Source organism: Gekko japonicus, unplaced genomic scaffold (assembly GCF_001447785.1).
Source record: "Gekko japonicus isolate JY-2015 unplaced genomic scaffold, Gekko_japonicus_V1.1 scaffold4, whole genome shotgun sequence".
Lineage (NCBI taxonomy): Eukaryota > Metazoa > Chordata > Lepidosauria > Squamata > Gekkonidae > Gekko > Gekko japonicus.
In genome coordinates, this window is record NW_015165234.1 from 1008378 (window position 1) to 1034856 (window position 26479).

Sequence of the window (26479 nt, forward strand, 5' to 3'; positions counted from 1 at the left end):
CGGCTCCTGCCGCTGGGCCGCTCGTCTCTTCCCCCTCCCCAAACCCTCCCCTCCCCTCCGAAGCGATGCCCGGCAGCTTGTAGCCGCCCGGGCCTTGCTGGGCTCCGGCTGGCTGCCTGGCCGGCCAGACCGCCGGCTCCATAGCGGCGGCGGCGAGGCCGGCAGCAGAGCGTTCTGTGCGCGTGCGCACGGAACGCTCTTGCACTTTCGGGGGGATTTAAACATCCCCCGGAATTTTTTTTAACTTTTTTTATTTTTGTGCACACGTGGGGACTGGCCCACGTGTGCACAAACCTCCCCCAGCCCCCCAGCTGCCCCTGGAGCGCTGATCTAACGATCCGCACTCCGGGGGCAAGTTGGCTATTAGATATATAGATGGTATAAACAAGCCTCTGCAGAATCAAGCCAAAAATCCATCTAGGCTAGCATCCTGTGTCCCCACAGCTGCCAACCAGATGCTCCCAATAAGCCCACAATAAGGACATAATATAGTCATCCCCCACTGCTGTCCCCAGCAATTGGTATTCAGAGGTAAACTGCCTCTGAACATGGAAGTTCTCTTCAATCACCATGGCTCATAAGTCATTAGTCCCGTCCTCTATGAATTTGTCTAATCCCCTTTAAAAGCCATCTTTAAGTGATCGCTGTTATTACATAGCAGTGATTTCCATATGCATCGAGTGAAGTATTTTCTTTAGTAAGTCCAAAATCTGCTGCCTGTCAATTTAGTTGAGTCAGCCTGAGTTTTAGTATAACATATAATACAGCACAAAGAGCCAGAGCGGTGAAGGGATGAGAGCAGAGGTGCCGAACTCATTTGTTATGAGGGCCAGATCTGACATGAATGTCACTTTGTTGGGCCAGCCTACGCGTGCTATAAAATGTAACATTAGGTACCAGAGATATAAGCCTTATAAAGATCAGGCCCATAGCTACAGTGGGGAATTTCAGGGCCTGGGCTCCCAACTTCCTGTCAAGGCCCCCTGAATTCTTTTCAGCCCAGGCCCCCTGACTCTCTGGCAAGATGTGGTGGCTGCCACAAACTCCCCCTGTGCTGCCGGGGCCACAGAGCTGCTGGCCAGGCAGAGGGCACTGCCGCCACACCTAAGAACACTGAGAAGCCAGTAATTAAATTAATTTTTATCAAATTAGCCAGTGCCCCAGTGCCCTCCGAGGAATTAAAATGTCCCCTGGCTACGGGCCTGATAAAGATGATTTCAGATGCTGAATGGCAATAGCAGGCATGATTGGATTAGGTGTGATATGCAGAGGTGAAATAGGCTTGAAGATATCAGCATTGGTAATGAGACAGAAATCCTAGGTCTCAATTCCATTCAGGAGAATTCAGTCCAGGAGGATGCAGAGAATAAATGGAGATAAGTCTGACATTAGAAACCAAACCACAACATTTAGTTGTTGACCTAAGAGTAGCAGTGCTCTTACAAAGGAATTTGAAAGGGAGATTAGAGCGACTGCTGAATTGCAATTGATAATAATGCCCAAGACAATGCATCCTCGTGGACTGAATTGAGAGCTAGTTTTCCTGTCTCATTACCAATGTGTGCTATTATCATTTGGCATCTGAAATCACTCCACTCTCCAAGATATAAGGACCAATCCATGTGTTCTAATTTCTAATCAGAGTCTTTTTGAAAGAAAATAAATCCAGATATGAAAAGAGAAATCCAATCATTAAAAAACCCCACAGTTATCAGAATAAGCCAAAAGAATTCCCTCAATGTACATTGTGCTTGTCAGAAGATAATACCCACCCTCTCCCTCCCTCCCCCCTCCTTCCCTCCCTCCCTCCCTCCCTCCCTCCAAAGAAGTATGCTTGCACACTAAAGCTTATACATGGAATAAAACGTTGTTGGTCTTGAAGCTGTAATGGGACTACAACTTTGTTTTCTCTTTCTCTTTTCTCATCTCCCTCCCCAAAAGAGAAGTAGCAGCCCTGGAGAAGGAAGCAGAAGTTCTCTGAGAGAGAGACAGAGGGTTGTCTTTGTATCTCTCCAGCACGAAGCACGAAGCAACCACAAAGCTCTGTGTGTGTGTGTGTGTGTGTGTGTGTGTGTGTGTGTGTGTGAGAGAGAGAGAGAGAGAGAGAGAGAGAGAAAGTAAGCGAGTGAGGGAGGAGGGAAGGAGGCAAGAGGTAGGAAGCAAGGAGCCACTGAGAGAGCTGGGAAAAAGCAAGCTAGGGTGTGGCTGCAGGAGCAGCCCTGGGAAAGGAAGCAGGAGAAGAAAGTTGGTTGGGAGGCCAGTGTTGAGCCCTGTGTGGGCCAGATCCCACCCGCGGGCCACATGTTCGACACCCTTCAATTAGAGTGTTGGACTAGGATCTGAGAGACTCATATTTGAATCCCTGCTCTGCCATGGAAGTTTGCTAGGTGACCTTTGCCCAGTCACACACTCAGCCTAGCCTACCTCATATGATTCTTATGAGGATAAAATGGCAGAGAGGAAAATGGTGTCAACTGCTTTCGGTCCCCACTGGGAAGAAAGGTGGAACAGAAAAGAAGAAAACAAATCAACATTTCAAATGACCTTTTTAAACATCTTCCATCAACATTTAAAAGGTTTCAGTCCTGAAAGATACCTCTGTCCGCTGTCCCCCTTAGTGGCTACCGGTCTTACAAATTTTATATTCTGTATTAGATTGGAATTATTAGGTTGAAATGTGGTGTTGGAGGAGAGTTTTATGGATACCGTGAACCACTAGGGCTGCCAACCCCCCCGGTAGGGCGGAATTCCCCCCGCCCCAGAGGCCCGTTACCCGACGCCGGGGAATCGGGGCCCGGGGGGAACTCCGCCCCGGCGTGCGCGTCACCCGGAAGTGACATCGCACGCTGGGGGCGTATGACGTCACTTCCGGTGATGCTCTGGCGGCGCGCGCGCGCAAAGCGCGCACGCATCATCGGACACCTCCCGGACCGGCAGGAATCTCCCCCGCTGGTAAGTTTTAAAAATTTGGCAACCCTATGAACCACCAAAAGGACAAATAAGTGGGTTCTAGATCAAATCAAGCCTGAAGTCTCCCTAGTAGCTAAAATGACTAAACTGAGGCTATCATTCTTTGGTCACATGACAGGAAGACAAGAGTCACTGGAAGAGACAGTAATGCTAGGGAATGTTGAAGGCAACAGGAAAAGAGGAAGTCCCAATGGGAGATGGATTGACTCAGTCAAGGAAGGCACAGTGCTCAGTTAGCAAGGACTGAGCAAGGCTGTTAACAATAGGATGAGTTGGAGGACATTAATTCATAGGGCTGCCATAAATCAGAAGCAACTTGACAGCACTTAACACAAATATATTAGGTTGGACTATACATACAGTTTATGTAAATTCCAAAGATTGTCAAATGTGTCATTCAGTAATAAGACAAAGTGGGTGTCTTTGTTACTTTGAAATGTCACAGCTGACTAGGAAGAAAAGATGATACAGATCAAGGAAAAATTCTTGCTGTATATGCTCAAGGCCTGAAGGAAAAGGTTATGATCATAGTTTTCTTGTGGATAAAGAAAAACACCCTTCTCTCTTGAACAGACTGGAGCTAGCAAACTGATGTTATCAATGATCACTGGCTATTAGCTTCTTAGAAGAAACTGCTGATGGATGGCACTAAATATTGTACCTTTTCCCCCCATGACACTCAACTACAAGGTGTTGGACTGACAATATTTGCTGGTGTTAACTTAGAATTGCTAAGAACACTTTGGAGAATACAACCACTCATTGTCTATAATTTCAGTATGTGCCTGGCATATCTGTTCACTGTACATTCATGAAGAGATTCTTACATACTACAGCTGCAATACTGAGCATGATTACCTGGAACTAAACACAATGAAAGCAGTATGCAAACAAAGTAGTCTGAAAGAAACGTAGCAGAAAGGCATCAGATACTGCATAGGAATAATATATAGAAGGAAAAATGTTGGTTAAAAACTGCTCCTCCTAACTCCTGTCTTTATTTCCAATGGCTCAGTATTTAAACAAAAACTACAGACAAGCCTTTGGAAGCCTCCTAATACAGCAGCAGAAATCTTTTAAGGTATGTCATCCGAAATGATTAACAGAAGAGATGCCAGTCAGCTTGGTCAGTTTAAGACCACAAGGTTTGTATGGGTATGTGTGTCTTTAATTTCTTCAGACCACAAAAAGGTTAATAAATAAACTATAACTACAGAGACAGAGCAGCCCAGTGAATAAACCACAGAAACTCGTAGCACAGTATGAAGAACAAAATTAACAGCCATCAAGATTTATGATTTTTGGCCACGCTGATCTTAGATCATCATTCAGCTAAGGCAAAGGGGAAAAGAAATGGGTTTAGGATGACACTAGCCATTCTGCTTAATTATTATTTTGTGCTTCATATTCAGAAGCTAAGCAGGGTTAGCCCTGGATGGATATCACTATGGAAGTCCAGCACCACAACACAAGAGGCAGGCAATCGCACATCACCTCTTGGGCACAACCCTATGCCTAAACCCAGGAGACAACACTGGGGAAGGCCTTGGCTTCCATGTCCTGTTAGCCTTCCAGGGCTAATTTGCCACTTGATATTTTTGGATTGCTGGATTAGCATTATTTATGTCCTTATTTTATGATTTTAATGTTTTTACTATGTGTTCTATGTCATCCAGAGTCCTGCAGTTGCAGGGATTGGGTGTTTCATCGTCGTCATCATCATCATCATCACAATAATAATAATGTGTGCCTTTAATTTTTTTCTTCAGACCACAAAAAGGTTAATAAATAAACTATGTAGACAGAGCAGTATAGATGGCCACTATGTGAACCATGATGCTGGAGTAGATGGACCACTGGTTAGATGCAGCATGCTCCTCTTATATGTTCTTACGTACTAATGTTTTTCCAGATGGTAGGACCACTTCTTCTTCAGCTTTTTTGTTTTCTGAAAGCTGCAGCAATATATTATCTTTCAGAGGGCAGGGGAAACATAATAAACAAATGAGTCTGAATTTGTTTTACGTAATGATTTCATTCATAATTTAGCATGAAGGCCTGGGTCACTCTCATCACAGATCAATCGACAAGCTTATGCTAAAATGCTCCTTGGCTGCATTAGAATATCTATATTCATTACTTCTCATCTAGTCCTTTCCCCTACAGTTTCTCTCTTTCTTCCACAAATGGACAATATAGGCCTAAATAATCCGTTTTACTTTTCAGATACAAAAGTTTTTGTTTTACCTCTACAGACCGGGGGCGGGTTGTCAAGAAACTGCTCACCCAAGGAAGGTTTGGACATAATCTTTTGCACAGGTCTTTGTTAAATTCCTTTGGGTTTGATCCTGGAGTTTGTCAGCTGTTATCAGGTTTCAAAAACTTAGTACTTTTCCATGGCCTCCGGACATCTTTAGGAAGCTTTCTCTCAAAGGTGTTTTCTAGCGGAAGTGTCTTAAGGAAAACTGAGAACTGCAGTAGAATAGCTGTGAATTTTGAAGTTGGTGGAGCTATAATGGGGAAGACAGACATTTAGGCATGTGTATTCCACATTTGTGTACATAATACACAGTACTAAGCTCACCTGTGCTTCCCCCCGTATTTGTGTAGATAGGGTTGCCAACTTAGGGCTGCCAGCCTCCAGGTGGGACCTGGGGAACAGTGGGACCTGGGGATCACCTTCAAAACAATTTTTCTATCCCGATTTTCAACTTTTTCACTCTTTACTATCGGGAAGTTCATTTTTTCTTAACTTACATTCCTTAATTACAGGATAGGGTTGCCAGGTCTGATTTGGAAAATATCTGGAGACTTTGGGGGTGGATCCAGGAGAGGGCAGGGTTTGGGGAGGGGAGGGGCCTCAGCATGGTACAATGCCATGGAGTCCACCCTTCAAATCAGCCATTGTCTCCAGGAGAGCTGATCTCTGCCAGTTGGAGATCAGTTGTACAAGCGGGAGATCTCCGGGCCCCAACTGGAGGCTGGCAAGCCTATTACAGGAGGCTCAGGGCCAATTTGTGTAATGGTCCGTAATGGGTTTTAACATGTGTAAAAGAGATCACACAGTAATTCAGCCACAAGTTTCACACCTACGCACATTTACCTGGGAGTAAGCAGCATTAACCATAATAGGAATTACTTCTCAGAAAAGAAGTGAAGGCCTGGGAAAAAATCAGAAATTTGGGGACGCACTGGGGGGAAAAAACCCTTTTTTCATGTTGAAATGAATGAAATGTGCGAAGATAGCATAGGGATGCAACAGTCTGCAGTTATCTCTCACTTTAGCATTGGGTATATTTGCTGTTTTCCCTGTATATTTTAAATTCTATAACTATTTTAATTAGTACAACTGTATAAGATAACAAAGTTATAAATGATGCCTGTTAAAGCAGCAAAATAAGTTTAGGTTTGATAGGAAAGAAAGTATTGCATACATTCCAGCCTCTCACCTGGAAACCTGTGCCCCCATTGTGTAGTGCAAGCTGAGCTGGGTCCATTTGCACTCTGGGGAACCTGCAAAGATTTGGGGGCATACTTCACTTTTCCCTTTAACCTCTCCCTACACTATTTTGTCTTTAACTCTTCCTAGCAACTTCCAAATCCCCACTTTTCCCTGCTCCCTTCTCTTTTCTCCCACCAACTTAACTTTGATCTACATTTATAACCCATCTTTTTCCAAAATGGACTCAAAGCAGCTTACATAATTCTCTCCTCCATTTTATCTTCACAACAACCCTGTGAGGTAGATTAGGCTGTGTTATATAGGAGACTCAACACAGCTAGTGAACAGTGAATCAGCTTTTATTAATGAAATCAGAAGAAATCAGAAGAGACAAGAACATAGAGCAACAAGCTCTCTTTTAAACAGTCCGGGCTTAGGTAGCCACGCCCACATGTTAGCTAACAACCAATAACTATTTACAGATAAGGTCCAATCAGAGTGCTTCCCTCCAGAACATTGCACAGCTCTGATTGGTCTATTTACAATCCTGGTTCAGACTCAAGCTTAATATAGTTTTTCAATAACACAACAGGCTGAGAGTGTGTGTGATTGGACCATAGTCACCCAGTTAGCTTCCACAGAAAAGTGGAGATTCGCACCTGGGTCTCCCAAGTCCTAGTCTGAAACTCTAATGGCTACAGTCAGAGGTCATTTCGGGGGGGGAACGCGGGGGAATGCAGTTCCCCCGGGTTAGGTGCAGGGGGGCGGGGCACATGATGAAGCCCCGCCCCCTGCTTCGGCCGCCCTGCTTCCAGCCCTCATTCAGCCAGGAGGAGGCAGGAGAAGAGGGAGGGTAAGTTGCTTCCTCCCCGCCTCTCCGCACCCCTGCCTGCCTGGGGCCAGGGAGGGCCTTGGCGGGGCTTCCTCGCACTCCCGCTGGCCTTGCAGGTCCACCGCCAGGCCCCTGATGTCAGGGGGTGGGGCATATGCTAATGAGTTATGCTAATGAGTTCCCCTAGCTCTTTTTCTACGAAATGACCCCTGGCTACAGTACACTGGCTTTTGTGGGGTGGCAAGCAGCTCGGCCTGGGTGAGTCATGCCAGCTGCATGGCAGTAACTTGCCTGGAAATTGCCGCTGAGTCTGGCCACAGTAAATTGTCCCTCAAATGCCAGAACAGCCCTGGAAAGGACCCTGCCCCCTCCCCCTGCCTTTACTGACACAAACTTGGAATCCTGGCAAAACTCTGGGCACTGCATAGTAACAGCCAGAGGGCATCCATTTCTTAAAGCTACATGTATTCCTTTTATCCTTTGGGGGATTTTAACCTCCCCCCAATGAATTTTTTAAAGAGATTTCAGATTTTCCTACAAATCTGGGGCACTTTTCAGGTTTGTCAAAAGATCTGTCTTGGTCCTTGTAGGGGCAGTCTCTAGATTTAAGTGTCCTCAGATATATAACCAACTTAGCTATTACTATATAGTGGGTCAAGGCTGCCTTTACTTATATGTTTGTGTCATGAACCTCTTCCAGTCTAAATAGCCAAAAGATTCTTTTTTTGTTTCTACAGAAATAATAAACACACATGCCCCGCTGTAGGTGTGAAACACAGCTTTCCATCTAGTCTTCCTTTCCACGCGCCTGCTCCTTCCACTCTGTACTCCCCTTTAAGGAGTTCTTTAAATCGGAGGCCACAGGCCACGACGCCGCCCTTCCCTTTAACACTCGCGTCTTCCTTTGCCGGAAGCGGTAATGGTGCTCTAGTGATACAGGAAGCGAGTGAGCAGGGGACCTTTTCCCATCTGTGGGGGCAGCGCGTGAGGGCGCAGTTGGGGTTTGGGAGGGGGGGGAGGGGAAACGAAGGGCTTTTCCATTTCGTCTTAGAGAGGAGCCGGGGCTGAGTGCCCTGTCCGCCCATGGAACCCGCCCCGGCGGCGGCCACTGAAGAAGTGGGAGTGGAAGAGGAGGCGGTGGAGGCGCCGCCGGTCATCTACACCATGGAGAACAAGCCCATCGTTACCTGTGAGTGGCCGGAACGCTGAGGGGAAGGGGAGGCGGGTCTCTGCGGCGGGGGGCGGGGTGACCCCCCCCCTTGTCCCCCCCCCGGGGGGCAGGCAGGTAGTGCCGTGGAGAGGGGACGGCCATGGATGGCTTTTCCTCTCCTCCGCGAAAGGGAGCGGTCGGGGCTGTGACCGGGTGTGTGTGTGTCCCTCCGTGGATCTCCCCCTTCCACCAGCAGCCTTGGCCAGAGAGGCGTTTGGCGGGCGCGGGGTGGAGGGGGGGGGGGCTCCGTTGGCACGCGAGGAGCTCCGAGACCTGGCGATGCCGCCGCGGGCGGTCTTCGTGCAAGTCGCTTTCTCTTGGGTCTGTTTTCCTCTTTTGATAGAATGGGGATAAGCGCTGTTTCGAAACAGCACGGGTTGCCTACGATGTAGGAAAATCCAGGATGCCCTGAAGTGGACTCTGGTGTTCGCCGGTTGCACGCGGCTGTCTTCACTGCCCGTGTTTTAGGTTAAACAAGTGTCCGTGTATTGGCCAGCTATCGCCGCACGCTCCCTTTATAGGGGATGGATTTCTCTTCTAATTCCCCCCCCCCTCCTGTAATACAAGAGAAGAACGAGGAGAAGTTAAAAGAATGGGATTTGCATGACGCCAGCCTGTTGTGTCCAGGACAGAGGTAGAATTTGAAGCCGGGTGTCTCATGCAAAAGGCAGCGGCCCCGTTGCTGAGGTTGTGTGGCTTCAGGACCTCCTCAAGATGCAGAGCAAGTACCATCAGTTTTCTGGTGGGCAGGGAGGAAAAGTCCGTGCTCACCTTCTCCGGTAGTTTTTCCTGCCCTTAAAGAACTAGGAGGAAAACAGAAATGCCTCCTTTCTCCTGTCTGTGGAGATATATGAAGTTGTCCTATCATGTATTAATGTGAACATGTATATAATAAGAAGTAACTATATTCCCTTCCAATCTTCACAGTATATATAAAATTACTAAGATTGTAATTTTAAGTTGTTTTAATGTAATTGTAAGTTATTGTAAGAATAAGTAAGGAGTTGTTTAATAATTTTATGGGGGATATGCATCAAAGCAAACAGCTACGTCACCCTGTGCTATAGGAAAAGTTTCTCTTCTTAGCCTCAATTCCATTTGTAAAATGAAAATGACAGCATTCTCCCTTGCGACACATTGACATTGATTTACAAAATCACAGTGTATATTCTGAAATCCAGTGTAATGTAATGGATATATTATTTACTGGGTACACTGAGAGGGAGAGCAAATCCATTAGGGTGCAGGTTGGTTCAGTGGCTGAAAGTGTCACCCTAAGTAGAGTTACTCTTCTAAGCTGGTTGACTTTAGTGGGTTTACTAGGGTGTAACTCTGCTTAGGAAGACACTGAGATGTCTTTAATTTGTTTTTGTTTGTGCAGCATACTGATGCATCTTTTCTAGCACTCGTAATACTAAAACCATAGTGGCTTTTGTGTAGTTTTATTTCATGCCATCGTATTATCATCACAGCGTTCTGAAAATGAACTGGTGAGTTGATTCTCCAATCTGATTGTTGTTAAGATAATGTAAAGCCAATTTAGTTCTGTTAAAGTTGATGTAACTGAATTGGATGTTAAAATATACTTGTATTTATAAATCATTTTGGGATGCTCAGGACACTGGACATAGCAGTTCTTACAATGACTCTAAAAGGCAGGTATTATCCTAGTATCGTGGGTTGGGTATTGTGTGCACATGCTTAGGCAGAGAGAGACCACTTGGGGAGGTGTGTGATTGAGGGCCACATCTGGGCCGCAAAAATGTTAAGCACAAATACTGGATGGGGGATATGTTTCTGGGGAGTAGTGTATATGAAAGAGATCTTGGGGTAAGGGTGGACTGTAAATTAAATATGAGCAGTCAGTGTGATGCGGTGGCAAAAAAGGCGAATTCAGTCTTGGGTTGTATTAAAAGGGCCATAGCATCAAAATCTCAGGAGGTCATAGCCCCTCTGTATACTGCCTTGGTCAGGCCGCACCTTGAGTACTGTGTGCAGTTCTGGAGGCCTCACTTCAAAAAGGATGTGGACAAAATCGAGAGGGTGCAGAAGACAGTGATGAGGATGATCAGGGGTCTGGAGACTGAGCCCTACGAGGAAAGGCTAAGGACCTTGCGAATGTTTAGTTTGGAGAAGGGGAGATTGAGGGGGGACATGATTGCTCTCTTTAAATATTTGAAAGGCTGTCATTTGGAGGAGGACAAGGAGCCGTTCCAGTTGGCAGCAGAGGATAGGACCCGAAGCAATGGGTTTAAATTACATGCAGAAAGGTATCAGTGAGATATTAGGGAAAACTTTTTCACGGTCAGAGTGGTCCAAAGGTGGAATCAGCTGCCTAGGGAGGTGGTTAGCTCCCCTTCACTGACAGCTTTCAAGAAGAGGCTGGATGAATATTTGTCAGAGATGCTTTAGGCTGGTCCTGCATTGGGCAGGGGGTTGGACTAGATGGTCTGTATGGCCCCTTCCAACTCTGTGATTCTATGATTCTATGAGGCATTTGAACCCAGAGTCTTCCCAACTGAAGTTGCCACACCTGCTCTTTATATCATGCTTTTATCTTAAATAGGTTGTAGACTGAGCTATTTGTCAATAACAAATCAGGTGACACCCATGCACACACTAGCGAGCGTCTCTGTTCAGTTGTTGCTATGGAGTTCAAAATGTTGTATATTCCTGCTAAAGGTTTGTCAACATCCATTCTCTCATTTGAGTTATGGGTCACTTTTTAATAACTTCAGAATTATTACAAAAGAAATGCTTGTCTTTCATTTCTGGCTATCAGTAAAGTTGTTCTTGTTCGTTTAAATCACTGCTAGTTTAATGCTACATTGTGAAGCTTTGTAAGGGTTTCTGCTTTAAAAATCAATGTGATAAACACTTCAGTTCTTCAAGTTCTGAAAAAAAAATTTTGATGCAGACTCAATTAAATGAGCTCTGTGAAGCCTTTAAGGATGTTTTACTTAAGTGGACAGGGACATAGCTGTAGAACTGAGAATAACTTCCTGAACAGTAGGGTACTTTTCAAGCCTTACCTTGTTTTAACTCTTGGCACCAGGGCATGTCAAGAATGTCAATTGTTGGCGAGAAGGGGACACTCAAATATCACCCATATCCCATCCAAAATTTTAATCTTTCTAAACTGCCAATGTAATTATAGTCAAAGAGGGTTGGAAGAAAGAAGGGAAAGTAAAGTTTCAGCCTGTTTTTTAAAATACTATTGTGTGTTTGAGTGCTGTTCTAACTTTCTGGAGAAAAGTCATAGTTTTACTTAGATGTGCAAAGAAAAATGCAACGACAGCACTACATAAATCTAAATTATTGAAGATGAAGAAAAACTCAGAATGGAGGTTCCAAATAAAACAATTAGCAGATTAGTGGTTAGCAGAGAACTAGCCATGCATCATCAAAGACACCAATAATCATGCAATAACTGTCTGGAATATCAAGATAATGTCACAAAAATCTTTCCATGTCTACATGTTATGGACTTCCCCATCATAAGCTTCTATAGCTGTAATATTAGGAGGCTTTACATGTAGAAAAGAAGGGCCTGAGTCTTGCTGCAGAGCCAGTGCTTCTGTATTGTATTGATGACTGTGACAAAATAATTTTGCAAGGGGAAATCATGGAAGGGAACGTGGGCAAGCAAGAATGGAAACTACAATGGTAGGATCTCAGTCGGTAGCTGTAACCTGGCAGCTTTTTGGGAAAAAGCACAGAAATGGGAGGTACTTATTTTCTACTCCCAGAAGGTGTTGATGAGACCTGATCCTATATGCAAGAATGAGTCAGAGGTATTTGGCCAATAGTATTAATAGGTGGAGTAATTGGTCTTCACCCAGTAAAAATCTGCTCACTACTGCTTTTCCTTGTATGTGATTAGAGTTTTCTTTCAATATTGTTCACTTGTATCCTCTTTGTTGTTCCTTGTAATATGGTCTTTACTTGGCAAGCCCCTTCTTTGCTTACTGGGAAGAGGTTAATATTTTAGCCCAGCAATAATTGAACTTCTAGTAGGGGTTTGCTGGACTACTAAAGATAAGGAATCTGAGAATGAAAGGTTTGATCCAGTAGCCTTTAGTTGGTAGTCTTGGCTGGTTGTTCTCCTTTTATCATGGTTCCCATTTATGTTTTTGAATGCCAGGTCTATATGTATTGTTCTGTGCTGCCACGCTTGATTTGAGACAGGTGCACTATTGCTGAGGGTTATGTTCTCCTAGTGTCGTCCTATTACTGGCTGTTTGGTATCCTGGGCATCAGCGTGGCTGTTGTCATGGTGGTATCTGGCATCTACATTCTTTGAATATTTTTACTTGTACCACCTATTTTGATGGGGCAGGTGCAACCAACACTTGCTGGAACATAAGATCTGAACTAAGCTAGTCACTTCTTCAGTCCTTCCCATTGCATTCTCATCTTCTATTTATGCCATTATGGCAGTATAACAGTTATGGCAGAGCATTTGTGCTGAAGATTACATCACTGTAGTTGCTGTGCCAGTTTAAGGATTTAGTAGCAATCCTGCTTTAATCTTGCTGCCATCATTTGACGATGGGATTTCATCGCTAATCTACTCAGACTATGTAAATTACTTGATTTGAGACTATTCACTATAAATAATCTGCATATGTGATTATCACATACTGTTCAGTGTTTATTTTTAAACTATCATTTTAGTTGAATGTCAGGAGTCAGTAGAACTTGCTAGTGATTTTTCTTCTTCATCCACAGTAAGTCACTGACAATGTGTAGTCTTACTTGCTCTAGTGAAGGCTACAATAAGTATCTGTGGACAGAAAAATACACTGTTTGTTCAGGACAAATTCCAGAAGTGTAACTATGTTAGTCAGTTGCAATTACAAGAGTCCTAGGTATTGAATCCTAACTGGTTGGCATGAGCATTCATATTCAAAGGAGTGTATCAGCAGGTAAAGTGGACTAAGAATCAGAGGGATGCGTACACATGAAGTAAAGTAAGCTAGAGAAGAACTGAACTGAGAAGGCATTCAAAGAGTTAGGTCCTATGAATTACTAGCACAAGGCACTCATGGAAACATATCTTTCCCTGCCTAGAGATGTGAAGGCCCGGAAAAAACCCAGAAAAATTCGGGGGAAAAACATTTTTCCCCCATTTTTTTCCTGAAGCCTTTTTTGTTTTTTTCAGAAAAATTGGAAAAATTGAAAAAAGAAAAGAAAAAAATTGATTATGGAACGTTTTATTTTAACATGATGAATAAAATATTTTAAGACAAGGTGTTCAAATATTTTCCAAATCATTTCTAATTTCTGTGCACTGAGGACAAGCAAGTCCTAGGTTACAAACTGAACTCTCCAATGCAAGAACAAGATGCATTTCTTCCTTTAGGAGGTGCTATTGTCAGAAGAAAATAAAAAGGTTTCAGTTTTGTTTTTGCATGTGGGTGGGTATTCTGTTTGTAATAATTGTTTGGATACACTATATTTTTAATATGCTAGTTGTGATAATTTCATGCCAAGTAAAAATGTCCATAGTCATATTTTATGTTCCTGAAGCAACAGAATGACTTTCAATCTAGAAAAGACAAAAGAAATGCTAATGTAGCATTTTTTCAATTTTTCCGAAAATTTCCTTTTTTCCCTGAAAAAAATGGGAAAAAACGCGGGTTTTTCCGATCTTCAAAATTTGCGGAAATTTTACATCTCTATCCCTGCCTTCCCCTCACAGCCTCATAAGACCCACAAAAAGGCAGTGACGGGGATTAATTGAGTCTTGTGCACAAAATATTGCATCGCACTGGGTGGGGGCTGCAGTGAAGAGTGGGAATTAGGCAGTATTAGTGCCACTTCTTGCTGATGTAGGAAGTGTAGCAGAGCAGGTTTTTAGTTTGCTGGAGATATTTGACCTGATTCCCCTTCCTCACTGTGACCTGTGTGCCTCATGGTATTTTTTCTGTGAGGCTTTTGTAACTCCTGGCTTTGGCGTTTCAGAGGTCTTAGAGGGGGATGGGTAAGGTGGGGGAAAGAACCACCTCTGTGAATCCTTTCTGTTCATTGTTCATTGGATCAAAGACGTTGAATACATCTTGCTGCAGAGTGTAAAACATGAAAGTAATACAAAAGCTAGTCTTAGAGATGCACTCTTTATCCTCACAACAACCCTCTTAAATAGATTAGGCTGAGAGAGAATGACTGGTCAAAGTCACTTGTGTTAATGTAATCGCAAGAGAAGATTTGAATCTTAGTCTTCTCAGTTGTCATCCAGCACTCCAACCATTACACAACACTGGGTCTCTCTCATTTAAAAAATTATAGTTCTTCAGTGTCAAGTGGAAGGCAATTTTAGTAAGGTTGCTCTTACCACTGTGTTAGTTGGAAATGGTTCCTGAAAGTTTGAAGGCTACTAGCCTAGTAAGTGTCTTGTATGCCATGCTTTAAAACCAAATACAAGTAAAGCAGGAAGTCAAAAGTTGTGCCCTGTTAGATTTATTTATTTAGGCATTTTTACCCCGCCCTCCCCACAAAAGCAGGCTCAGGGCGACTGATTTGTCCCGACATACATCATTATCCACTTAATGGGGAGACTCATCTGCTGTTCCCTAAGTAACTGTGCTTTGGTGTCCAGGAAGTTTGTTTGTGTGAGCTCAGTTTTTAGGCTAAAGCAGAAATTTCTGGGGCCATGTTGAAATTCTGATCCGGTTGTTACACAATAGTGATGAGATCATCAAACTGTTCAAACAAATGTTGATTCTGTATCAGAACTTGGAGGATAGCTATTGAGACTTTAAAAACCAAACAAAGATGATAATAATTATGGGACTACCTCTAGAATGTTGAACTTCTATCCTGATACAAGGATGAAAAATTACTTCAAATTTATAGATGCCTTTAATAAATATAAGAATCCAGGCCTTTTTGCAGCCCTAGTGAATGCACTTCAATTTAACCTGAATCTGGCATAATGTGTTTCTGCATGTGAATATGTTTGGAACAATGATTGCTTCACATGGACTCTTCCCAGAAAATTCATGTAATCTCTCAGTTCCATGTATGTTCATCTACAGGGATCCTTCCAAAAGTTTATATGGAAAAAATTGTTAATTTTAGAATGTGTCCTGAGTATATTGTTTGCAAGTATCAAAGCAAGAAGATCAGCAAGAGTCAAGTTGGTAGAGGCTTGTGGTGCTAACAGTGCACTTGGTGGGGTCTATTTAAGCATTAAGTGTTGGAAAATTATCAGAAATAGTGAGACACTGAAAAATTGATTTCTGGTTACATAAGCATCTGATTGTAGAATAGATTGCCTGAGTACCTCAAGATGTTTACTTTATTACCGCCATTCTGTATGTGTTGAATTTTATAGGCAATTACTTTGTTAAGCTTGTTCTGTCCTAGGAAAGGAAACTTATCTGTCAGAATTATTTTCTGTGTGCTGTTTTTAGTGTGTATCACAGAAAGAGGTAGTGAAATATGCGGCTAACTTTTTAAAAATAAAGTCATAGGCACACTGCTTTATTTTTATTTGTATAAAGGTAACAAAAGCTTGGTCCAGTAAATGCTTAGATGTGTTTAGTTGTGTCTTGATGATGAACTTTTGACAAGTTTCTTACATATGCAATTTATTTATTGCACTTATTCCATCCAGATGGGTTGTCCGGGTGACTAACAGATCAGAAGTTTAAGTATACAACAAATTTGATTTTAAAAAATTCAAAAAACTCCATGAACCCATTAGGTAGTTCAATAACAAGATGCAGTGGAGATAAAACATGAAGAACAGTCCAGTCCCATTCTTTTACCTAGCTCAAAGGCTTTCTGGATTTTAACTGACAAGGTTTCTGCTGGGATGGAAGCAAAGCTGCACCACTTGAAGCAAAACCTCACTACAGCCTTTGACGGGCTGCTTGGGGGGGGGGAAGAGGAAGCAAAGCCACGCCGGGAGGCCCCTTTCGTCGCCCAGGCAGCCTGCCTGTCCCTCACCTGCCGCTGGAGCGCAGTCTCGCAGCCACACACAGAGCTCCTGCCCCCACACAGAGCTCCTGCCCCCGCCCCGGCTGCTGCTTCCCTTTCCTCGGCCGCCCACACTCCCGCTTTTCATAGCATCACTTCCAGGGGGGGAGGAACACGAGCAGGACGCCACTGAAGCTCCTCTGCAGGCAACGTGAATCTACTCCTGGGCCAGCCAGTCCTGGAAAGCGCCACTTCTCTGCTTGGAGCGGCCAACCTCGGAGCGCACCTGGCAAACTGATGCTAAAAAGACTCATCAAGCCCAGGCCACTCACCCACAGCCTATTTCTAGAGTTTGTTGTCTCCATTTCCACAATGGGCCTTCTTTCTCGTCATAAATAATGTGAGAACCTTACATATAATTTTGTTTGAAGCCAAACTAATTTATTACAGGATAGTATGGAGATTCAGTTGGGTAAATCTTTCCTTTTCACCTTTGCCTTTCGCTTTCCTTCTTTCCTCTGCTATTTGTAAAGCCTCATCAGACAGCCACTTTGCTTTTTTGCATTTCTTTTTCTTTGGGATGGTGCTGATTGCTGCCTCCTATACAGTGTCACGAACCTCCATCCATAGTTCTTCAGGCACTCTGTCTATCAAATCTAGTCCCTTAAACCTATTCTTCACCTCCGCTATGTATTCATAAGGGATGTGATCTAGGTCAAACCTGAGTGGTCTAGTGGTTTCCCCTACTTTCTTCAGTTTAAGCCTGAATTTTGCAATGATTAGTTCATGATCTGAGCCGCAGTCAGTTCCAGGTCTTGTTTTTACTGACTAAAGAGCTTCTCCATCTTTGAAAGCAAATGATATAATCAGTCTGATTTCGCTGTTGCCCATCTGGTGATGTCCATGTGTAGAGTTGGCTCTTAGGTTGTTGGAAGACGGTGTTCTTTATGACCAGCATGTTGTCTTGACAAAACTCTGTTAGCCTTTGCCCGACTTCATTTTGTTCTCCAAGGCCGCATTCGCTGGATTATGGAGAAAGCAAGGATGTACCAGAAAAACATCTACTTCTGCTTAATTGACTATGCTAAAGCCTTTGATTGTGTGGATCACAACAAACTATGGCAAGTCCTTAAAAAGATGGGAGTACCAGACCACCTCACATGTCTCCTGAGAAAGCTGTATAAGGGTCAAGAAGCAACGGTTAGAACTGGATACGGAACAACTGATTGGTTTAGCATAGGAAAAGGAGTACGACAAGGATGTATATTGTCACCCCGCTTATTTAATTTATATGCAGAGTACATCATGCAAAATGCCGACCTGGATAAATCACAAACTGGAATTAAGATTGCTGGGGAAAACATCAACAACCTCAGATATGAAGTCGATACTACTCTAATGGCAGAAAGTGAAGAGGACCTCAAGCCTCTTGCTGAGGGTAAAAGAGAGGAGCACAAAAGTTGGCTTGAAACTCAACATCAAAAAAACTAAGACCATGGTATCCAGCCCCATCACTCCTTGGCAAATAGAAAGGGAAGTCATGGAAGCAGTGACAGACTTCATGTTCCTGGGATCCAAGATCACTGCAGACAGTGACTGCAGCCGTGAAATTAAAAGACGCCTGCTCCTTGGGAGAAAAGCGATGGCAAACCTAGACAGCATAATAAAAAAATAGAGACATCACCATGCCAGCCAAAGTCTGTATGGTCAAAGTAATGGTATTCCCAGTAGTAAAGAATGGCTGTGAGAGTTGGACCATAAGGAAGGTCGAGCGCCAAAGAATAGATGCTTTTGAATTATGGTGCTGGAGAAGACTCTTGAGAGTCCCTTGGATTGCAAGGAGGTCAAATCAATCACTGCAAGGAGGTCAAATCAATCAATCTTAAAATAAATCAACCCTGACTGTTCCCTGGAAGGCCAGATACTGAAGCTGAAGCTCAAATACTTTGGCTACCAAATGAGAAAGGAACACTCACTGGAGAAGACCCTGATGCTGGGAAAGATTGAAGGTCAAAGAAGAAGGGGACAGCAAAGGATGAGATGGTTAGACAGTGTTACCGATGCAACAAACATGAAATTAAGCAAACTCCGAAGGATGACAGAAGACAGGAGGGCCTCGTGTGATGTGGTCCATGGGGTCGCGAAGAGTTCGACTTGACTGTGCGACTGAACACAACCACCAACAAAATGGGGATTATTTGTATATTAAATATGGAAGTAACCATTCTCTTTCAGTGGGGGGAAGTCATCCAGGAAGTGGTTAGGTCATGCCTCTGCTCGCTCGGATAGGCTATGCAAATTTCTTTTGTTGCGTGATTTCTATTGGGGGAACCTAGGCTGACCTCTCCAGTTCCTGTATAGCCCTGCGCTCGGTAGGTTGTCTGGAGCTCCAGCTCCAAGCCAGAAAGCGCACACAAAAAAGGGGGGGGGAACTTTTCCTTTGGAGAAGAGAGAAAAGAGATGAGCCAGGATCTAGTCGAGCATACCTTTGCTGGTAGGCTGCAAGACAAGAAGAACATCAGGAGGCATGGACACAAGGCACCCAAGGATGTTCCAGGACACAAAGAAGAGGAAGCGGCCCCTCCCCCATCTGAGGTTTCGGAGCAGACGCCTCCTGGGAGCTGCAGCCCCTTACCTCCAAGGCTTTGGGGGTCGGGTTGCAGCAAGACCAGCAGCAGGAAGTTGCGTTGTCGCAACTGGAGTGCAAGGGAGGCTTCAGCAGCGCCAGAACAATCGAGGGCGCAGGGCAGGCAGGCCCCCACTCCTCCCCCAGCAGAAGGAAGGTGGCGGCACGGGTGCCAGCGGGCGCTGTCAAGCGGGTTGAGTGGTCTGAGCCTGAAGGCACCTGCTCCCCCCAGCGCCTGAAGAAAAAGGCCAAGAAATCGGCTGGCAGGGCGCCAGCGCACATGGGAAGGAAGGACACCACAGGGAAGCGAAAGGGCTGGTGAGCCCACGTGGTGAACCCATTCTGACAGGGAGGGAAGGCCCGGCCGGGAGCAGCCCCACCAGAGGACAGCCAGAGGTGATCCGGGGGAGAGCTTAGGCCTTTGGGGAGGCATGGGGGTGGCAGGACACTGGGGCAGGCTAGCCTCCTACAGCCACTTTCCCCCCTTCAACAGCAGCAGGCGCAGAGCCCAGGTGGGATGGCGCCTGGCCCATTCTTGCCCCCGCCATTTCAGCCAGCCCCAGCTGTGGCCTGTTCTAGGAGGGCCTTGGACAGCCCCTTCTTGACCACAGGGTGTGGGGAGCCAGGGGGAAGGGGCGGCAGCCCCAGGGCAACCCCCTGCCAGGCACAGGGAGCCAGGGGGTTGGGGCGGGAGCCCCGGGGCAACCTCCTGCCAGGCAGGCAAGACAGGAGCCCAGAGGAAGGACATCATCAAGGGGCTCCAAAACGGCAGAGAGCTCATCCATCATCGCATTCCTACTCATCTTCAGGCTCTAGGTCCCCCATAGCCAAAAAGAAGACTAAGGTCCGTGAGGCACTGAGTCCCACTGAAGCATCAGGAGTGTCTTGAGGGAGAAGATGCATGCTCTCAAGTCAGTATGGCCAGGGGATTGGGGCAACCAGGGTCTAGGGATGTTCCCAGTAGAGGACGTCTTCCCAGCATTACTTCTCAGCAGGCAGATATTGAATCCACCGTCACTTCCTTGGGTGGCATCACCGAAAAAGAAGAAGGGGAATGCTCAGGGGATGAGGCTGAGATAAAACGTACCTCATCCAGATTATTCCAGATTGGGCATTTCCAAAGACCGTTAACAAAGGTCATTTCCACACTGAACTACCAGATGGAAGTGACTGAGAAACCTAGATATTCACTGTCTGTGAACCTTGACAGCTAACCACTTCCTGGATGACTTCCCCCCACTGAATGAGAATGGTACATTGGACCTACCTGAAGGTTCTTTCTCTTCAGTGTGGGAGAAGTCATCCACATCCCACCCTAGAACCACCGCATCAAGTCAAGCCAAGAGTGGCACATTGGATGCTGACCACAGAGTCTTGCATCACAAATAAAATAAGCACAAAATGGACCACAAATGGCGAAACAAAAGACCTATATATATTGAGTCAAAAGAACAGATGAAGGAACAGGGCTTGGACATAACTGGAGAGGTCAGCCTAGGTCCCACCAATAGGAGCCATGCAAAAAAAGAAAGATGCTTAGATTTAATGTCAAATAATTTGTTTAATTTATTTCTTGTGGCTTATTGTGGTCTTCCTGCCCACACTGCTTTCTTAGACTCTGCTGCCTCAGTCCTGGCCAGTATACTGCAAACAGAATAATTTAAACGATTTACTCTCTGGGCAGAAGTTTGGGTGGCCCCACTTTCTTCTTTTTGCATTGGCACTAATGCAAATCCAGCAACCCTGTTCTCCCACTCTTGGTGCTGTTGGGTTTAGAACATCTCTGACCACTCTGGAACAGAATTCTCACCTAGCTGTGCCAATGATTAATAGAGGCCCAGTGCTTCAAACCTGGTCTACCAGCCTTTCAGATAACTTTGTAAAGTCATCTGCTGTCTTTCTCTTCTCTAAATCTTCTTTCACTTGGTAAACGCTTATTTTTTCCTCTTCTTCTCCTGGAAAAGTCCTCTGAAAAAGCATTAGTACAAAGTTGTGGTGATATTTGCCAGATTCTTTTAAGGACAGCTAAAGTAGCAGTGGTACCACCCCAGTGCTCAGTTAAGCAGGAGAATATACTCCTTGGTCATAGGAGCTCCCAGAAGAGATGCTTATATTCCTACCAAATTTGCATGTCCTTTTGGCAGCAACCTTGAAATGTACACATTTCTAGGTTACTTGGAGAATTGCTAGGAATATTTTAGCAGCTGTTGTAGCTTAATAATTGCAGAGAATGCAGTAAACTGCAAGTTGCTGCTCTTGACAGAATGTTCCATTTGAAGGAGGAGTGTAATCCGCATTGTGTGCGCTTTTTTTCAGTATGCCTGCAGTCTGATGGGAAATAATAGCTTAAATGATGTGGGATGAGAAACAATTTTTCTATTCAGCATCCATTTCGTCCAAATCAAAGTTACTGAAGGTGTCACAGTTCAAAGGACACTATAGAACTTTGTTGGAAGGAGAATTGTTACTAAGAAAATTATAGAGCTGGTCATTTTCTACCATATATTTTAAAGATTGATTGTTACAATCTTGTCCATAGATTGCAAATCTTACGCTTAATAAATCTAGGATTTTAGCATAAGGAAAAACTATCACAATCATAATGGCAGGCATGCTCAAGACTGGAGAATTCTTTTAGTGCAGCAAGTTGATGTGATCAGATAATCTCGCTGTTTAATAAGTCTCTGTGTTGTTGACTGGGTGAAGTGTTTTACCATACTAAGTCTATAGTTGTTTTCACCATTACTCCTGTAGCAATAATATTCTCCTGCTGGCTGTATCATATGGCTTCAGGGCCGCCACCAAAGACTACCAGTTTCTGAGCAGAGGAGACCAGAAGCTTCCCACCATACAAGCCCATTACTTAAAAACTAATAATTTGGAGGAAAGACTGAGGGTGAATATAACGTGGCTGTCACAAGCCAATTTACAGCAGTTGTTCCTTTTAAGGGGGAAAAAAGTCAGCTTCTGCATGCTTGGGAATTTAGTGTAAGGTTAGGGGGACGGACCATACAGCATCCCCAACTGACACGAAAACAAGTTTAAGTAAATTGTACCTGTTTTGTTAGAGTGGCACTCCACAGTAGTGATAACAGTGAGTCTAAGGGATATTTGGTTGCTGTTACTGATTCAGCTTGCGTTCTTCCACTTAATTACATAAATAATGTTACTGCTCTCTCCAGATTTTTATCCAGCGCTCCACTTGCCCTATGGCTGTGGTTGATCTTCAGAAACTGGATTTAGGCATTAAAACTAATTTTGATCATCCACTGTTCATTATGCTTTTGCCAAGAACAGTGTTCAGATTGTTATATTCTCTTCTTTTAGGTGCTGGAGATCAGAATCTCTTCAGTTCTCTGTATCCCACACTTTCTCAGCAGCTTCCAAGAGAGCCCATGGAATGGAGAAGGTAACAGAAATACTGTATTTAAGACATAGATTAGACAAGGAGTTAACAACATGGAATTAACACCTTGGGTACTACTGTGAATTTAACGATCTTGCTGCTTTTAAATAATGTTTGCTTCTGAGTTTGTACCGTATTATACTACTTTCTTACTGTAATGGCCACTCTTAAGTACAATCCTATGCAGGACTGAAGTCAATAGGCTTAAAAGAGTGTAACACTCCTTAGGATTGTGCTGTTGGTATTTTAATATTTATTTTTTTTATTTCGATACTAGTCTGAGCTGCCCTGGATACTTTTTAAAGTGGAAGGATAGTATAACAATCTGGCATCCTCTAACAATCGCTTGCCAAGAACTGCAATATGTTTTGAAACTAAGAAGAGAGATTACACATTCAGGCGTGTGAAATAATATGTGCCTATGGGCTTTTGGTACCTACTTTTAGTTACTTTACTTAAAAGTGGTAAACAGAACAAAAAGTGAATTCCAGGTTTAAGTGTCTTTAGCTATTGTTTGCAACATCTGCCTCTTGATGTATAAGAGTGATCTGTGTGTTAGTAATGACAATAAAAAGTAAAAATCTCTCAAAAGGAGACCTAAATTTTTTCTGATAGTTCCTAAATTTGGTAGAATTTTTAAAAGTCCAAATTCTTCTTTTGTAAATGAAAATTAGAAGATTTTAGGCTGACTATATATGAAGTTTGGATTAAGTATTCATACATGGTGCTTTTACATTTAGGTTTTCAGGCAGTTTCCTTGCTGTCAGACTTTAGTATAAATGCTTGTTCTAGAGTCCCTTGGTACATATTTAACTTTGCTTTATATATAAGTAATATCAATGTTTTGTATACTATACAGGTCTTATGGCCGTGCCCCAAAGATGATTCATCTAGAATCTAATTTTGTACAATTTAAAGAAGAACTACTGCCTAAAGAAGGAAACAAAGCTCTTCTAACATTTCCTTTTCTCCATATTTATTGGACAGAATGTTGTGTAAGTACTGGTGTGTATTCAAAGCATTGACACAAAAACTGACCATGGATGAAGGTAATCTGGAATTGCATCTTGTCATGGTTGTATTCTGGGCAAGACATTAAACTGGAGGCAAGGGGTGTTTTGTATGTCAGACAGCAAAATAAACTTTACTCCTAACCATCTGTTCTACTTGCATTAGGCAATTGTTTCCACTAAAAATTGAATGATATCTGCCAGATAAAAGTGTCACTATACTAATTCAGTGGCATGAATTGGGATTTTTCTTCTGATGATGATTAAGTATTTCAAGTTTGTTCAGCTAGTCAATTAGATCTTTTGATTTGTTCCTTTAGGACACAGAAGTATACAAAGCAACAGTAAAAGATGACATCACCAAGTGGCAAAATGTTCTGAAAGTTCATAGCTCTATGGATTGGTTAATCGTGGTGGTAGAATGTGATGCCAAGAAAAAAAACAAAACCAATATCCTTCCTCGAACATCTATAGTAGATAAAATAAGAAATGACTTCTGTAACAAGCAGAGTGATAGGTAAGTTTTTGGTAGTGTTAAATGTATTTGGTAGTGCTTGTTGTTAAGTAAGCCATTGTAGTCTTCAAAAGTATAGTAATTTTTGGTGGTCAAGACATTAGTGCTGAAATGTGTGAGCCTTGCTGCATCAAAAACTAATGAAGATAAAGAAGTTGTTTCAGATTTTTATCTTGTTTAATGGGGAGGTTACATGTTCTAGATTTAAGGAATTGTCCCTCTGTCTGTGTACATGGAGCGATTAGTTTTATAATCTCAGGTTTACGGACTGGGAGGTTGCTATAGGGATACTGAATGATATTAAATGCTGAAAGTAGCTTCAGAATAGTTTTGAGATTGCTTTGGTATTGCTTCATGATACCTGTACCTCAGAAGCGCTTTCTACAGACCCTGTTTGGGTGGGGAATATAGGGAAATAAATTTCACATGCCCTGGAGAGCAAAAGAACCAGAAATGTGAGGGGTTTGTGATGCTTCTTTCTTTCTCTTCCCCTTAAATTAAAAACACTTCTCAGTTCTCAGAATTTCAGTTGTGACAAATTTTGAATAAATATCTTTAAAAAGCTTGACAAAGCTGAACACTAGTTTTCAAAACAGTAATTTTGTGTTCATTTTTATGTTATTTTAAAAAGTTTTTCCTTCACTTTCACTAGAATTCAGATTTGATCTAAAGCTGCCTTCACTATAATGCATTTTTGTAGTTGACATTATGGCCATTTTTTAAAGTTCCTGGCCTTTGTAGATTCAAGAAGGGAAGATGTATGTTAGAAGAACTTTAATATTTGCTTGGGACAATGTGTTTTGAGAGCTTAAGTGGATATGTCTTCATCTGTATATAAAGAATGACAAAGTAATCCTTTGCAACCTACTGTGGCCCCAATAGTCTTTATTTGTTTAAACTGACAGTTGCTGGCAGGCCATTGTGTAACAATGTACTGCTTGTTGCCAGCAGAATGATTTTTATCTAGCACTTGTCGGCAGGTTTATTTAAGCAGATAATTTAGGGAGTCTTGGGTGGCTAAACCGGGCTTAAAGTCTGCATCTGTATGGTAAATCTTTGAAAGAGCATTGGATTAAAAGGGGGGCAAGCATTAGATATTTTTCTGAAAGTTGTTTCTAAAGATTATTATTCCTTGTAAGTGATTAGAGAATAAATATAATTTACATTTAGCCCACCCTTACATGCCAACCAGTAGATCCTAACTTCATGTCATGTTTCTTCTAAGGGAAACAACAATTAACCTATGAAATAATCCTTTTAAATTAATAACAGTGTTTTGTTTGTGGAACACAATGTAATTTCTGTGTTGTAAAACTGTAATATGTTGTGCAAAAACTTACACAAAGACTTCTAAAAGGATGGATTCAGTTGACATGGGTAAAATGTGTTAAAAATAACTCAGAGGAGGAAAGAAGGAAGAGGAAGACTGACTATGCTTGACCAGTGGGTGATCCCTCTGCCAGGACAGAAGGCAGCTGCAAAGCTCAGCTTCCTGTGAACCCTCCTGGGAGAGGGCACCCTTGGGTAGTGCTTTTCCTGAGGAGCTCTGCTTGACAGCGGTCCTACTCTTTCTGCATCTTTCCTATTGGTCTCCGTTTCTTTTCTTCTTTTTTAAAAAAATATTCTTACAGCAGATGCAACATTTTTGTTTAGCTTAGATTGGTGGCTGTGAAGTTGTACTCTGATTGAAACTTTAACTCTTCATTGGAGGAGTTTTAGGAACTTTTGACAGGACCCAGATGCAGGAGTGCCCTCTGCATCCAAACTGCCGGTGTTAAAGAAGTGGTAAAGAGTTAGGGTGGTACCTCAACCTGCACAGCTGAGAAGCTTTCCCAAAATATGACAGCAGTCAAATGCTGTGTTAAGGCACTCACACAGCCAGAGCATTTCAGGGGAGATCATAATTTATCTGTCTTGTTCAGGACAGTCAGCACTGCCACAGAATAATGGGGTGTCACGCAACAAATTTTGACTTTCCTCCTCCCAGCCACCCCGTTACAAGATAAGGAAACTGCTCTTTGAGTTACTCAGGGGTATGTGAAGGAATGGCTGCAGCATTTCATGATCCAAGAGTTGGTTTATAGAGCCCCAGAGCAACAGGCTTCACACTTCAGTGGGAGAAAATGCCTCATACAGAGCCTGTCCCCCATCTCCTTCAAGAAGCCTATGCTGCTCGGAAATGGCTGCTCAGTCCTTGAATGACCAGCAGGGTCGGCAAAATCATCCTGACTGACCAAATCTCCTAGAATGGCCCTTCACAGCCTTGTCTAAGTTCATACATGAATGAAGTGGGGTTGCCCATTTCACATGAAGAAATTCCTGGAGATTTGAGGGTGGTGCCTGGGTAGGCAGTTTGATCAGGGATGTGATGTCATATAGTCTACCCTCTGAAGCTGCCATTTCCTCCTGGGAAACTAGTCTACAGATCAGTTATAGTTTTAGGAGAACTCCCATCTGGAGGTTGGTGACATTGGGAAGAGTTAGGCAGCTCACTTCTTGAAATCATAGGATTCAGAGAGTTTTTGAACAGAAAGGGGGAGTTG

The 26479-nt window shown here is 43.4% G+C and overlaps 1 protein-coding gene across 1 annotated transcript in view; it reads left to right on the top strand.

Moving 5' to 3' along the window:
* The first annotated feature begins 8318 nt into the window (after positions 1–8318).
* TRAPPC10 (trafficking protein particle complex 10) overlaps positions 8319–26479 on the top strand; it is a 60173-nt gene continuing 42012 nt past the window's right edge. Inside the window, exons 1-4 of the mRNA XM_015409785.1 lie at positions 8319–8433; positions 22334–22415; positions 23272–23407; positions 23743–23939. Of these exons, the coding sequence (XP_015265271.1) occupies positions 8328–8433; positions 22334–22415; positions 23272–23407; positions 23743–23939 (521 nt within the window). The 5' untranslated portion in view covers positions 8319–8327. The remainder of the gene's footprint in view (positions 8434–22333; positions 22416–23271; positions 23408–23742; positions 23940–26479) is intronic.